The sequence below is a fragment of the Natator depressus genome, chromosome 1 (genome assembly GCF_965152275.1).
Source record: "Natator depressus isolate rNatDep1 chromosome 1, rNatDep2.hap1, whole genome shotgun sequence".
Classification (NCBI taxonomy): Eukaryota; Metazoa; Chordata; order Testudines; family Cheloniidae; genus Natator; species Natator depressus.
The window spans coordinates 261,594,160-261,609,966 of NC_134234.1; the positions used below are offsets into that span (position 1 = coordinate 261,594,160).

Sequence of the window (15,807 nt, forward strand, 5' to 3'; positions counted from 1 at the left end):
TTCCAAAGATTAATCGACTCACCATTTAGGGGGCAAGGTTCAGTTGTTTTATTTTAGATGCTACAAAAGACATGGGGGCCAAATTTAACTCTTGAATAACTTCACTGATATCATTGGAGCTGGCTGGCCCAGTGGACAGAAAGTCATTCAGATTGCAGGTTGTTTCCTCCCCCTCTCATCCCTGTACTAGACAGGGAGATTGGGTCAGCCTCTGAGCTGCAGAGCTTGCATGGGATGTGGGGGTGTCCCTAAGTAAATCCTGCTTGTGGTCAACATCAGCCCTGCCTCTCTGATAGTTGCTGTTACTTCTGCTTCCTAATTTCTGTCACTTGATCATCCGTGATATAAGAGATGAGGAAGGAGGGGGAAAGAAGAAATAGCTGCAACCAAAATACATATTTTCTTTATTGCATGTCGCTTGTGGGGGAGTAAAGATGCATAGCATTTATGTCTGTCTGCATTAGGTAGTCACAATGTGCTCTCCCTTTCCTTTCTTCAAAACAGTGCTGTTAGAGCGTGAGTGATTTTTGTCATGAGTCTATCTCACTGCACCCAGACTGGGGAGGATGGGAAGGGGTGGTGTGACATTTAGGTCATGAAGAGACAAGCAGAGGGAATAAGAAATGGAGTTAGAGCGTGAAAGACAAAAAGTTTTGTAGCATCAGAGGAAGCTATGGATTAACCTGTAGGTGGTTGGCTGACGTTCTTCATAATTCAGATGGCATAGCCCTCAAGATAAAACCAATGTGCCATGCACTTTCATTCCTCAGGAATACCAGGTTGTCAGTTGACAGATAATTAGAAGGGAATCCAAGGAGAAATCACATAATAATGGATATAAACAGGCAAATTACCCATGGTATTGGATTTAATGTAGATAGCAGCAGCACAGTACACCTGGGGAATAATACTACCAGGCAAAATACAACCTTCAAGATTCTTGGTTTGAGAGCAAAGATGCAGCTCCACATTCCGGTAGCCACAGACTCTCCATTCTGCCCCGAGCACAGTAGCTCCTGCAGGCTCTCTGTTAGCTCAGGAAATAGGGCAATGCTGATGGCATAAAACACCCAGAACAGATTAACTAGTGTCTTTAAGGTTCATGCATATGACAAAGATGGGGTGGCAGATTTAACTGTAATCAGGATGCACAATGTGTAGCTGGTTGAATAATAAAATACAGCCCATGATCACCTTTCCCTCTAACTGTGGGACAAGAACAATACTGATCAGCTGAAGGGTTTTTAGCTGGCCAGTACAAACTAATTAGTGCTGCTTCCACTGCTCTCTCAAACAATTTACAAATCAAATAATTTATGACTGTGACTATTTATACACTCATCAAATGCAGCTGCTGTGGACAAGTTTCTGGTCAGGTTCTCAGTGCTGCTAAGGCACCCCACCTGAAAAAATACTTGTGAGAGAACCAGGCAGAAGAATGAAAAGAACTATGTCCACCACAGTGCAGAATGGGAGGCCTAAAACTGAGAATGTTTAGATTATATGGACGGAAAATATTTTTAACAGGGAGATCAGTTATGCAATTATATAACTTGTCCAGGGTTGCTGGTTTGAGGTCTTGTTGTAAGTGTTGCTCAACTGCAGATAAGATAAAACATTATTTTAGATCTAGGATAGAATTTTCAAAACTGTGTTAAGTGAAAGTCAGTGGGTGTTAGGTCCCTAACCTGCTTAGGTGCTTTTGTAAATTCACTAGAAAGCTATCTAGGTGCCTAGGTATGTTTGAACATCTAGCCCTTAGGCGCCTAAGTCACACTGAAAGTAAATGGGACTTAGGAAGAGAAGTGCTTAAGTCACTTTTGAAAATAGGACTTAGGCTCCTAGATCACTAAGGTGCCTTTAAAAATATTAACTCCCCCCTTCCCCCAGTCTACAGAATCTTGCACTGGTGTGGAAGGAGGAACTAGATGAATTATGGGTGTGTCTAGACTGTAGTGTAAGCTCAGGCTCAAGCCATACTTCCCTTCTGTCTGCACAGAAATGTGTCTGACCTCAGGCCAGCAAGCCCTCAGCATCCATGCCCTAAGATGGGCCTGAGTCCCATCCAAATTGCACCATTTTGCAGCGTGGATGCAGTTCGGGCACCAATCTGCCAAACTCGCATCCTGAGAGTCCACCGACGCGGTCCCACAATCCCTTGTTCCTAGCCTTTCTATCCCAAGACTAGCCAGTCAACGCCCAGGAAGCGGAAGCAGTCCCCTGGTTCAAGTTCAGCTGCTCAGCATTTAACCCTTCCATTTTATTCTGATTGCTGAAGTACAAAGGGAGTGAACCATCTCCTGCATAAGCTATGGCCACTGAACAGAAGTCCTTGTCAAGCGCACTGCTACCTGGTCATAGGCCCACAGTCAGCTTCTGGTAGAGCTGTGGTGTGAGGCAAGCAAGATGTTCCACTCCAGTAAGAATCCCAGAAATGACCATGTGTACCAAGAAATAAGCAGACAGTGGTGGGATTCAGCGGAGTGGTGACCATAAAGGGAGCAGATTAAACGGCTGATGAATGACTACCGGAAAGCCAGGGATGAGAATGCACACCTCTGGGAACTCCCCGTCATCCTGTCTCTTTAGCAAGGACTTTGACTGGGTGCTGGGTACTGAGCCCCAGCAGTTCACAATAGCCTGGATGGCAGCCTTCTGACCCCCAAATCTAGTATAATGCTGGAGGGGAGCCAGCAGATGCCGGATCTGGTGACTGGTGCTCATACCAGTCCCCGAAGAGGTTTTGTCTCCAGAGCAGACACAGCACATTCTGGATCCATACTCAGAGGAGCTGTTTGATGACACCCTGCCCCCCCTTAGGAGCAGCCTGCCATGGAACTGGCAGCAGAAGCAGAAGAGGCAGAATGTAGCCCCGGAGCCTGGTAAGTGTTTGGCTCCACATTTGTTGTTGTTAATATGCCAGTAAGAGGGGTTTCTGGGTTATGACCCAGTGCATTTTATTACAATTTGTGGGTAGCTGTACGTGTCCACTAATGGCAAAATGCATGCCAGCATCTTGGCATCAAGATGTAATTCAGCACCACGTGGTGAATTCAGAATGGGGACCGGAAAGTGCAAACAATGAAACAAGCATTTATGATTAAATTTTTACTAGATACTCACACATTCTTACAGAGATGTGCTGGGATGTTAAAGGTAAGAACCGTCCATTTCTTTCCCTTTTAGTACATCACACCATACAAATCAGCCACAACACAGCATAGCAAGCTGCCTGTAACCAGTAAAATGTACAGGGAAATGTAGTGCATGGGTGATGAAATTAGTGGCCAAAATACGGCAGGGGATTGTATGTAGTCAAGAAATTGCCAGGGAAGGGGGGACTGTCTGTTCAGTTTTATGAGAGTCTGTATTATTGTGTGGGCTTACATGTAGTCCATAGGTCGACGTCATTAGAGTAGGCTGTATCATAAGTAATAAGGAGGCAGTAATCCATGTGGGTGCTAAATTAGCATCCTGTTGATTCCCCCCATGAATTGTGACCCAATCTCTGATGGTGATAGCTGCAAACTTTTCCTATAGTAGGAACTCCAGATAGGGGACGAGCATATTTTCCAGGCCCACCTTTATAGGACAGCAGCTCACACCACTCATAGATGTGTTGCTCAGTCACAATAAGCTTGAAAATCTGTGGCATACACAGCTGACTTGACACCAGTGGCATGGACTAGATCAGCAGTTCTCAAACTCTGGGTTGGGACCCCAAAGTGAGTCACGAGCCCATTTTAATGGGGTCGCCAGGGCTGGCTTAAGACTTGCTGGGGCCCAGGGCCAAAGCCAAACCTCAAGCCCTACAGCCAAAGCCCAAGGGCATCAGCTCGGGGTGGTGGGGCTCAGGTTACAGGCCCCCTGCGTGGGGCTGAAGCCCTTGAGCTTCGTCTTTGGCCCTGGGGCTGTGAGACTCGGGCTTCGGCCCCCCCACCCCGCCCGGGACTGTGAGGCTCGGGAGGGCTTGGTCCCCACTCTTGGGATCGTGTAGTAAACTTTGTTGTCAGAAGGTGCAATGGTGCAATGAAGTTTGAGAACCCCTGGACTAGATACTAGAATGTCTCCTTGCCATTCAGGACCCTCCAGGATTGTTAAATCCTGCAGAATGTGGAGTGCCTGAAAGCACTGACAAACCCCCAAGTTACAGTCGTCTGCATTTTTTAAACATACAGCATTTTAAAATTACACCTTACCATTGTGTGTCCTCTCTTTTCACTCTGCTTAACTGAGTTGCGTCCATGGAGTTTCTGAGGAACCAAAGCATTCCGCTGAGAATATATTGGAGCTGAGTTTTACAAAGGGATTAATTTTGGCCTTGATATTCCACAGACACTTTTTCTGAGGATGCACCGAAGCTTTTTCGAAGTACTGAGATGATAGTGTACTGTTTGATGTCTGCTTTCAGGCCCTTCCACCTCTGCAGCCCAGACACAGTCTAGTAAGTGCCTGGGATTTCTAACAGTCACAAGTGGTGAAAGAGGAAGCATTGCCATGATAAACTTAGGGTGGACATCCTGGACAGGGCCTGCCAGCAGGAACAATACCAAAGGGAAAAGGATTCACGGCAGCTGGAAAGACACCAACAGGTTGCAGAGCACAAGGAGAGAACTGCAGCACATGAGGAGAGACTTACAGCACCGTTTGTGGAGCAAGAAGGGCCCTTGAGGGAGGAAGATAGAGTGCAGCAGAAAGACCTGTGTGAGAGGCTGCTTGCACCAATGGCCACAAGACTTCAGGCTCCTGCCTCACCCACACTATGTCCTTAGTGCCCTCCACGCTACCATGTCCTGCAGACCAGGAATGCATTAGATAATACCATGGTTGGGTGGCCCATGCAACCAGGACTGAATGCTAGTTGGGCAGGGCAAATGTACCCCCAGCAGTCCTCCACACTACTGCAGTCCTCCAGCCCCGTGCAGTAGCGCCAAGTGCACGCTAAACAAGCTAGAAAGGGAAAGGAGAATGGGCAGCCGGGGACACACAGAAGTAGGGAATGTATTTGTTTGCACTGGTTCCACTTGTTTGCACTTATTTCACTGTTCTGCACTGTTCAGTGTTTGTGTTATGCACTTTTTTTTATCACCGGTTTTGATGTTGGTTTATTACTGGTGTTTTAATGGCAGCTGGCCTGCCTGACAATATTGATTTTTGGTAATACTGCCATGTTCACAAATGAGCACTTTTTTATTTCATTTTAAAGAGTATTTCCATCACTGCATCGCATCATACAATGTGTATTTCAGAGAATAAAGACAAGACCTGATAAGGCACAGCTGAGAAGTTGTGTTCAAGCACAATTTATGACTATGTCTATTCAGATCAATCCATGATGAAAATCCACAGTTCATGCCACACAAGCCTCCGTCCCCTGCCCATGTTGTATAAGCAGTATTCGCCTCCACAATTAAAAATTCATGACAATTACACACATGCCCATTCATAGTGTATAGCAGCCATACTTCATTTATATACAAATTGCTATACAGAGACATCCATAAACGTACTATTCTCCCTCTTCCAGTGGTTCAGGCAAGTCCATAATGTGGGCTCATACAGCATCCCTGATTTCTATTGCCCGGGTGCATCCTGCTGCAGCTGTGACAGGTGCACCTTCTCGCTGAGTGTACCAGGTCAGCAATCCATTACTGTCATAGGTCCACTCACATGCGGATTCACAGAGATTGTGAAGAGCATAGAAAGGCACAATAATTCAGACAGCATTGATGCGACTGTAAACAGCGCTGGTGGGATTTCAATCTGCCAAGCACACATTCAACCACCATTCTGCAACTACTGAGAGTATAATTAAACCTTCTTTTGCCAAGGCCTTTGAGATCAGGATACAGTTTCATAAGCCAAATTAAAAGGTGGTACACGGAATCCCCTAGAATAACAGTGGGGACAAATACTCCATATGACAATGTCATTTTGTGGCAATAATGTCCTGGCCTGTCCATGAAGACAGACTCCCAGTCGGGGGAAGACCCTAGCATCATTAACTTTTCCATGCAGCCCACATTGGTGTCCGTAAATCAGCCTCTGTGGTCCACAAGGGCTTGCATAACAATGGAGTAGTACCCTTTGTGTTTATGTACTTGTGTGCTTTTTGAGGAGGGCAAAGAGGTCCCTTCAGTGGCCCCAGCACAGTTTGGAAACCCCATTCTCTCAAAACCAGCAGTTACTTCAGGGACATTGTTTATGTCTACCACCTGCCGGATTGCCTCAGAAACCTCTGCCACCACTTTACTCTCAGTTGATTTCCCAACACCAGCCTGGTTAGCAATGGACCTGTAGCAATCTGGGGTAGTCAGCTTCTAGATGGTTATAACAACCCACTTCTGGACCAGCATGGTCACCCTCATGCATGTGTCATGACACTGGAGAGTCAGGACAAGCTGTTCACTAAGGCTCCAGAAATGTAGCTTTCTTCATGCAAAAGTTCTGTAGCCATTGCTGGTCATCCCAGGTCCGCATGACAGTGTGCTCTTACCAGTCTGTGCGTGTGGTCCTGTTCTGAATATGTCAGTCTACTGAGGGGGAATCAGCGTCACGTGCAGCCTCAGCCAGTGTGAGTCTGCCATGTCTGTATTGTCCCGATCCTCTGACAGGTGCCTTTGGTAGTTCAGAAAACATGACCAAAATGTCCACCACTGTCTGATGGATGCTGTGCCTGTTTCGTGAAACAGGAGTAAAAGCCCAAGCAGGACACGTTCTTCAAATGCCGATGCCTTCATGTTTCTGGTTCCGGTTGCTGGGGGGAAGGGGTGTGGGGAGACCCAAAAGACGGCTTGGCTCGATGAGTTGGCAGGCCGTGACAACTTCCTGTAAAGTGCCATGGGAAGGACAGTCATGTTTTCCCACAGTGCACCAAGAAGAAGAAGCTAGAGTGGCTACAGCTGGAGAGGGTGCTAAGAAGCCTGGGCTGGGCTTGTTTGACTTGGGTCTGAATATTGCAGTGTGGTCATGTGTGCACAGGTGTGAGACCCAGGTGCAGCTATTCTAAACCTAGGAGCAACAGTTAATATGGACGCTCAGTACCAGGCTTACAAACACCGAGCCTGGGGCTCGAGTCCCACAGACCCTGGACTCACATTGCAGTGTAGACATATGTCAAAAGACTGCCAGCTTTTTAATCTCTGCTTCACTCACCTCCCAAGAGACACTCACTCTCCTTAAGTCTGTCCAGGAGAGGGACTTATCCACCTCTTGAGTTAGGGGAAGTAGGGCCTGATCCTGAGCTATTGAAGTCAGTGGGAAGTCACAGAGCTACTTAGGTGCCTTAGGCCCACTTTTAGGCACCACTGCGATCCACAGAACCTCGCTCAGCTGCTGCTTATCCCTGTAGGTGCCTGAGTTTTTACTCTGGACATGCACACTGCAGCCTCATGCTAGACACCTGGCTACTGCCTGCACACGGCTGCCTCACCACGGTGTCTGGACAGCCAAACTCCAGCGGAATTCACAAACTGGGAAAGATGGACTTTTGGCTGCCTAAATTGCGTGCAGAGACCCAATCTGGATCGCAGCCTCTGAGCACACCTACCACATTGGGGCCTCAGGCGAGTTCACACAAAACAGATGGGGGGGGAGGGGGAAGAGGAGGGCATCAATCACTGTTACAACTTTGTGAATAAGGTACTTAATCAGGCTCTACGAGTCATCTGTCCCCCCCCCCCACACACACACACACACACAGTTCAAGTTCCCCCTTCTGAGGGAAGAAGGGATTTTAGCAGGGATTGCTACCTTCCACAGGACTGCCATAACCACTTGGCTGTGGAGCCATCTCTCTCCAGCTCAATCAATATGTAAATATTGCATTTTTAACAAAGTGGAACAACTTCACCAGGAGAGCTCGAGGGAGACCCACCTCCAACTATTCATAGGCTAGTGGTCCGGGCAGTCTCCTGCTATGTGGCAGATCCCTGTACAAATCCTCTCTCTCCTCAGGCAGAGGTGGGACATGAAGTGGAGGGTCTCCCAAATCCCAGGTGAGTACCCTATCCAGTAAGATGAAGGTTACAAGGGAGCAGTTCCTCCTTCCACCCACCCTGTTTTGTTTCAGGTCCTGCACCGAATGTCTAACTTCCCCCAGTTTGTGGATCACTAGCAGAGCTGCGCATAGCCCAGACTTAGGCTCTGATCTTCAAGAGAGGATTGGGGCTTAGGACTTACCCCTCTGGTCAGTGTCTCTCATTGGGTAGCTGAGGTAGTTTGCATACTAGCTTTGTGAATCGCATTCTTAGGTGCCTCTCTCTCCCCATTCAGTGTATAGGCACCTACGCACCTAACAGGGCTTTGTGGATCACAGTGTTGTTCCGGTGATTGCCTAGGCAACTAATCGCTAGGCAGTGTGACCCTGAGCATTGTAACACCTAAGTCCCTTTGTGAATCCTGCCCATAATATCTTGTGCGATGTACTCAGCCCCTCACAGATTAAAGACCTAAGATGCGCCCATTGCACTCAGTGAAATCTCTAAATGATGTCAGCTGGACCAGGACTGACCCCTGCTTCCTTCGCAATTGGTTGAAACAGGGAAATTGTCTTCAGACAACAAACACGCTTCGGCTGGCATGTGTCAGTGGCTGACTGAAAAGGGAGGGAGTGCTCACTGTCCCTTTTCGGAAGTATGCAGGTGCCAGATCACCAGGTTTCTAATGACCACAATCAGCTTCTGTCTCCCCCATTACTCTGCTTGTGTCTTCCAGGAAGAGGCTCCTCAGTTTGACTATGAGACCGTGATGCTGCAGTGCACGGAGACCTTTGATGATGAAGATTTGTAAATACAGGTGTCTCCATTAACTAAAGCATTACAGAGCATTGCTTGATGTGCCTGGCCCGTGAAGAGATGCTGCACCCGTTTCAGTGAGCTGCTTCAGGGCATGGATGGAGAAACTGTGTTGAAGTGATTTGTTACTGTTTACTGTACATTTCCTCATCAGTGCTTTTGTGCATCAGTTACATAATTTATATGTTAAAAATGTTTTAGGTTGCAGCTATTTATAAAGTTTTAAAGAAAAGATGGTGTAGTGCATCTGTTTTCATATGATTCTTTTTGTTTGGGGGTATTTGTTTGGGGTTTTTTTGTGTACAGTGGACTTTGCATTTCCTCAGCAATAAGGTTTTGTCAGATCTCTCATTTTTACAAACCAAGGACCAGCGCCAAAATCAAAAAGTATTACATATGCAGAAAAACTTCCATGTCATGTACAAAGGGGGGGAGAGGGGGGTGTAATTTATACTGATCTAACATATCAACTTGACCACTAGTCATGTCTCTCATAGTCATAGCATTTATGGCCAGAAGGGACCATTAGATTATCTAGTCTGACCTCCTGTGTATCACAGGCCATTAAATTGCACCCACTTAACCCTGCATTGAGCCCACTAATCACATTTGACTAAAGTATCATTTGTGTTTGGTTACGAAGCATAAATTCTAGAAGGGCATCCCATCTTAATTTGATCACATGAAGTGATGGAGAATCCACCGCTTCCCTTGGTAGTTTGTTCCATGGTTACTTACCCTCACTTAAAAAATTGTGCCTCATTTCTAATTTGAATTTTTCTGGCTTCAGCTTCCAGCCCTTAGTTTCTGTTATGGCTTTCTCTGCAAGATTGAAGAACTCTTTAGTACCTGGTACTTTCTCCCTGTGCTTATACACTATAACCAAGTCACCTCTCAAGCTTCTTTTTGATAAACTAAACTGATTGAGCTCTAACTCTCTCAAGGTAAGGCATTTTTTCCAGCCCTCGATCATTTTTGTGACTATTTTCTGAACACACTCAAATTTTTCAACAGAGTGGAAACATTTTTTTGGAGGGGCTGGGAATGAAGCAGTAAAAAACTGCAGCCAGTGATGGTTGGAATAGTAAGCAATCTGACTTAACGATGAGCTATAAGCAAACAAAAACCAGAACAGGATTGGCCAAATGTGCTCAAGCAATCTCCTCTGCTCGGTGCATCATGGACAGGTTGCTGAAAGAGGACAACGTGTAGAGAGGTCTTCTCCGAAAATAGTGAAGAAATAGTTCTCTTTTGCACTTGCAAAGCACCTGTCAGTCAGCGAACTCAAAGTGCTTTACCAACATGTCAATTAATCACCATCCATTTCATATGTAACCTAAGGCCCAGAGCAGTTAGGTGACCTTGCCCACAGTAAGTATATGGCAAAACTTGAAATAAAGCACAGCAATGCCATCTCCTAGGCCCCGGCTCTAACCAATAGATTAGTAGTTCCCAAACCATGGCCCACAGCAAGCACAAGGCACATCATAACATGGAGACCCCCCATGGCTCCACATCTCTATGCCCACCCCCATAACTTGGAGTGGCAGTAGGCCCCCCCTCCTCTTCCAGAGAAGCAGTAGCATAGGGCCCTTTTCCCCCTTCAAGAAGGACAGCAGCTGTGGTCCCCAACTTTCCCTGAAGAGGCAGGAGTGGTAGCATGGGGGATCCCCAATACCTTAACAACCAGAGTGCATCAGCCTGGGGGGGTGAGCCAGACCCACTTCACACATCTGCCACACATGGTCCTGTCTGCTGGTGTTGGCAGGGGCGCCCCAGAGCAGTAGGGTCTTGGAGTTAACATCCCATTAGGATAAACAGGGCCACTCACAACTCTCAGAGCTATTGTTTGAGGCCCTCTGCAAATTCAGACAGATGTCACTCAGTTTACATTTTTGAATTTTTCTTTGCAGCCATGAAGGCTAAAAATCATTAAAAATGAAAGAAAGAAAGAAAGAAAGCTGATAGAGTTTACCCCTGGGGGAATTTTGTGCCACTGCACAAGTGCAGAATTAATGTCCCCCACAGATTTTTCCCTCCCCTCCCCCTGCAGAATAATTGATTCTGACAGGGATATGAAGGGAAGCTGCAATTACACCTTTTGCCCACCAAAGGCTGATGTGGTGACAGAAAAGAGGACATGGGCCAGGACAGCCAGCCGCTGCAAGGGCTGGGGCAGAGGCTGCCTTCCTCACAGCACCCTGCCTGCAGGGCCAGATGAAGCAGCATGGGCTATGGGGGGGATGGACTCAGTGGGGCACACAGGACTGCTGTGGGGGTCATACAGATGGTTCACAAGGGCTTGTGGGGGGGCAGACTGGGGCAGGGGCACAGGAGCTACTGGGGTGACAACATTCAGCCAGGGCTGGATGGTAGTTGGGGGTGTAGAGCCACATCGGGACAGGGACAGCTATGCCTGGCTGAGTGAGGGTGCAGGGACACCTGGATACAGGGGAGGTGGGCATGCAGGGCCACACAGGGGACAAGGGCAGATGTGCCTAGCTAAATAGGAGAGGCTAGGGGTCAGCCAGGGGCTGCCTGGGGGAGGCTCCCCCATTCCCTAACAATCCCTCTTTTCGTCCCCTCAAAAAAACCCTGTTACATACTTCTACCCCCCCCCCCACACACACACACACCTAACAAGCCTCGAGATTCACTCCCAGGCTCCTTCCCAGCAATTACTTCTCTCTCCCTCAACTCCTCCAATACCCCTGACCCCCCCAAGCCTTTGCACTGCTTCTGAGGGGTTCAGGAAATACGGTTCTGTACTGAAGTTTAAATGAATTATTACTCAAAGTTCTGTATTAATATGTCTAGTAAGAAATCTAATTGTCAAAAAACATTTCCTGGATCTTTTTTGTTGTCTGTATTGTTACAGACATACTTGCTGGCAGGTATTTTGAAATAAATCACCAACATAATTGAAACTAGTGTGATTATATTGTGTTATTTCAACAAATAAAACATACAGAATTTTGCAGAACTTTAAAATATTGTGCAGACTTTTTAGGCATAGAATTTTTAATTTTTTCGCACAGAATTCCCAAAGAAGTTCCTGCTTGACAACAGGAACCGGGACGTATAGGGCATTGACCTATAGGCCTAGATTCACAAAGGTACTTAGGCACTATACTGAGCATTGCACCACCTAACTTTGGGGGCCTAGAAACTCACAGGGACACACTGATTCACAAAGTCTGAGTTAGGTGGCTAGGCTCCCTATATACTGAATGGGGAGATAAGTGCCTTAGGCTGCAATTCACAAGAGCCAACACCATAGGCACGGAGCTGCCTAAGCTAGCCAATGGGAGTTGCCAACCAGAGGAATGTGTCCTAAGCCCCATGCCTGCCCAGAGATGGGCACTGAACTCTGGGCAACAAAGATGCATCTATTTCTGCTAGTGATTCATGAACAGGAGCCTCTCTCCTGGAATCAACTGGCTTAGCCCTGGCCTACACTAGGAGTTGAGGTCGAATTTAGCAGCGTTAAATCGATTTAACCCTGCACCCATCCACACGACGAAGCCCTTTTTTTCCACTTAAAGGGCTCTTAAAATCGATTTCCTTACTCCACCCCCGACAAGGGGATTAGCGCTGAAATCGGCCTTGCTGGGTCGAATTTGGGGTACTGTGGATGCAATTAGACAGTATTGGCCTCCCAGAGCTATCCCAGAGTGCTCCATTGTGACCGCTCTGGACAGCACTCTCAACTCAGATGCACTGGCCAGGTAGACAGGAAAAGGCCTGCGAACTTTTGAATTTCAATTTCCTGTTTGGCCAGCGTGGCAAGCTGCAGGTGAGTGCAGAGCTCATCAGCAGAGGTGACCATGATGGAGTCCCAGAATTGCAAAAGAGCTCCAGCATGGACCGAACGGGAGGTACGGGATCTGATCGCTGTATGGGGAGAGGAATCCGTGCTATCAGAACTCCGTTCCAGTTTTCGAAATGCCAAAACATTTGTCAAAATCTCCCAGGGCATGAAGGACAGAGGCCATAACAGGGACCCAAAGCAGTGCCGCGTGAAACTTAAGGAGCTGAGGCAAGCCTACCAGAAAACCAGAGAGGCAAATGGCCGCTCCGGGTCAGAGCCCCAAACATTCTGCTTCTATGATGAGCTGCATGCCATTTTAGGGGGTTCAGCCACCACTACCCCAGCCGTGTTGTTTGACTCCTTCAGTGGAGATGGAGACAACACGGAAGCAGGTTTTGGGGATGAGGAAGATGATGATGATGAAGTTGTAGATAGCTCACAGCAAGCAAGCGGAGAAACTGTTTTCCCGACAGCCAGGAACTGTTTCTCACCCTGGACCTGGAGGCAGTACCCCCTGAACCCACCCAAGGCTGCCTCCCGGACCCGCCAGGCAGAGAAGGAACCTCTGGTGAGTGTACCTTTTAAAATACTATACATGGTTTAAAAGCAAGCATGTTTAATGATTAATTTGCCCTGGCATTTGCGGCTCTCCTGGATGTACTCCCAAAGCCTTTGCAAAAGGTTTCTGGGGAGGGCAGCCTTATTCCACTCACCATGGTAGGACACTTTACCACACCAGGCCAGTAGCACGTACTCGGGAATCATTGTAGAACAAAGCATTGCAGTGTGTGTTTGCTGGCATTCAAACAACATCGGTTCTTTATCTCTCTGTGTTATCCTCAGGAGAGTGATATCATTCATGGTCACCTGGTTGAAATAGGGTGCTTTTCTTAAGGGGACATTCAGAGGTGCCCGTTCCTGCTGGGCTGTTTGCCTGTGGCTGAACAGAAATGTTCCCCGCTGTTAGCCACGAGGAGGGCAGAGGGGCTAGCCACGTGGTGGGGGGGAGGCAAAATGCAACCTTGTAATGAAAGCACATGTGCTATGTATGTAATGTTAACAGCAAGGTTTACCATGAAAGAGCGTACCCATTGTTCTATAAAATGTGTCTTTTTAAATACCACTGTCCCTTTTTTTTCTCTCCACCAGCTGCATGTGTTTCAAGGATCACAGGATCTTCTCCTTCCCAGAGGCTAGTGAAGATTACAAGGCGAAAAAAATGCACTCGCGATGAAATGTTCTCTGAGCCTCTGTCAAGGTTCCTCCCCCACTCTGAACTCTAGGGTACAGTTGTGGGGACCTGCATGAAAAACCTCCTACGCTTATCTTTACCAGCTTAGGTCAAAACTTCCCCAAGGTACAAAATATTCCACCCTTTTGTCCTTGGATTGGCCGCTACCACCACCAAACAAATACTGGTTACTGGGGAAGAGCTGTTTGGACACGTCTTTCCCCCCAAAATACTTCCCAAAACCTTGCACCCCACTTCCTGGACAAGGTTTGGTAAAAAGCCTCACCAATTTGCCTAGGTGACTACAGACCCAGACCCTTGGATCTTAAGAACAATGAACAATCCTCCCAACACTTGCACCCCCCCTTTCCAGGGAAATGTTGGATAAAAAGCCTCACCAATTTGCATAGGTGACCACAGACCCAAACCCTTGGATCTGAGAACAATGAAAAAGCATTCAGTTTTCTTACAAAAAGACTTTTAATAGAAATAGAAGTAAATAGAAATAAAAAAAAATCCCCCCTGTAAAGTCAGGATGGTAGATACCTTACAGGGTAATTAGATTCAAAACATAGAGAACCCCTCTAGGCAAAAACCTTAAGTTACAAAAAAGATACACAGACAGAAATAGTTATTCTATTCAGCACAATTCTTTTCTCAGCCATTTAAAGAAATCATAATCTAACACGTACCTAGCTAGATTACTTACTAAAAGTTCTAAGGCTTCATTCCTGGTCTATCCCCGGCAAAGACAAAATATAGACAGACACACATACCCTTTATTTCTCTCCCTCCTCCCAGCTTTTGAAAGTATCTTGTCTCCTCATTGGTCATTTTGGTCAGGTGCCAGCGAGGTTACCTTTAGCTTCTTAACCCTTTACAGGTGAGAGGAGATTTCCTCTGGCCAGGAGGGATTTTAAAGGGGTTTACCCTTCCCTTTATATTTATGACAGCCTCCCACACTGACAGAGCACAGACGAATGCATGGAGACAGACAATGTCAGAGTGCAGGAAAGCACGAAATGACCGGGAGGAGAGGTGGTGGGATGAGGAGATTAAGTGGCGGGCTGAAGAGAGGGCTGAAGCTAAAAGGTGGCAGCAGCTTGATGAGAGGAGGCAGGATTCAATGCTGAGGCTGCTGGAGGATCAAACTAATACGCTCCAGCATATGGCTGAGCTGCAGGAAAGGCAGCCGGAGCACAGACTGCCGCCACAGCCCCTGTGTAACCAACCGCCCTCCTCCCCAAGTTCCATAGCCTCCTCACCCAGACGCCCAAGAACGGGGTGGGGCGGCCTCCAGCCACACCACCCCAGAGGATTGCCCAAGCAACAGAAGGCTGGCATTCAATAAGTTTTAAACTTTTAAAGTGCTGTATGGCCTTGTCCTTCCCTCCTTCACCCTCCCCTATCCCCCGCCCCGGTGCTTCTCTCCTCCACCACCCCTCCCGGGCTACCTTGGCAGTTATCCCCCTATTTGTGTGATGAATTAATAAAGAATGCATGAATGTGAAGCAACAATGACTTTTTGCCTCTGCAAGCGGTGATCGAAGGGAGGAGGGGAGGATGGTTAGCTTACAGGGAAGAAGAGTGAACCAAGGGGTGGGGGGGTTTCATCAAGAAGAAACAAACAGAACTTTCACACCGTACCCTGGCCAGTCATGAAACTGATTTTCAAAGCTTCTCTGATGCGCACTGCGCCCTCCAGTGCTCTTCTAACTGCCCTGATGTCTGGCCGTGCAAAACCAGTAGCCAGGCCATTTGCCTCAACCTCCCACCCTGCCATAAATGTCCCCCCCTTACTCTCACAGATATTGTGGAGCGCACAGCAAGCAGTAATAACAGTGGGAATATTGGTTTCGCTGAGGTCTAACCGAGTCAGTAAACTGCTCCAGCGCGCTTTTAAACATCCAAATGAACATTCTACCACCATTCTGCACTTGCTCAGCCTGTAGTTGAACAGCTCCTGACTG

The 15,807-nt window shown here is 47.4% G+C and overlaps 1 protein-coding gene across 1 annotated transcript in view; it reads left to right on the forward strand.

Moving 5' to 3' along the window:
* Positions 1 to 8,790, forward strand: part of STRA8 (stimulated by retinoic acid 8) — a 28,625-nt gene extending 19,835 nt beyond the window's left edge. The window contains 1 exon segment of the mRNA XM_074950935.1: positions 8,716 to 8,790. Coding sequence (XP_074807036.1) covers positions 8,716 to 8,790 — 75 coding nt within the window.
* Positions 8,791 to 15,807: the final 7,017 nt, after the last annotated feature.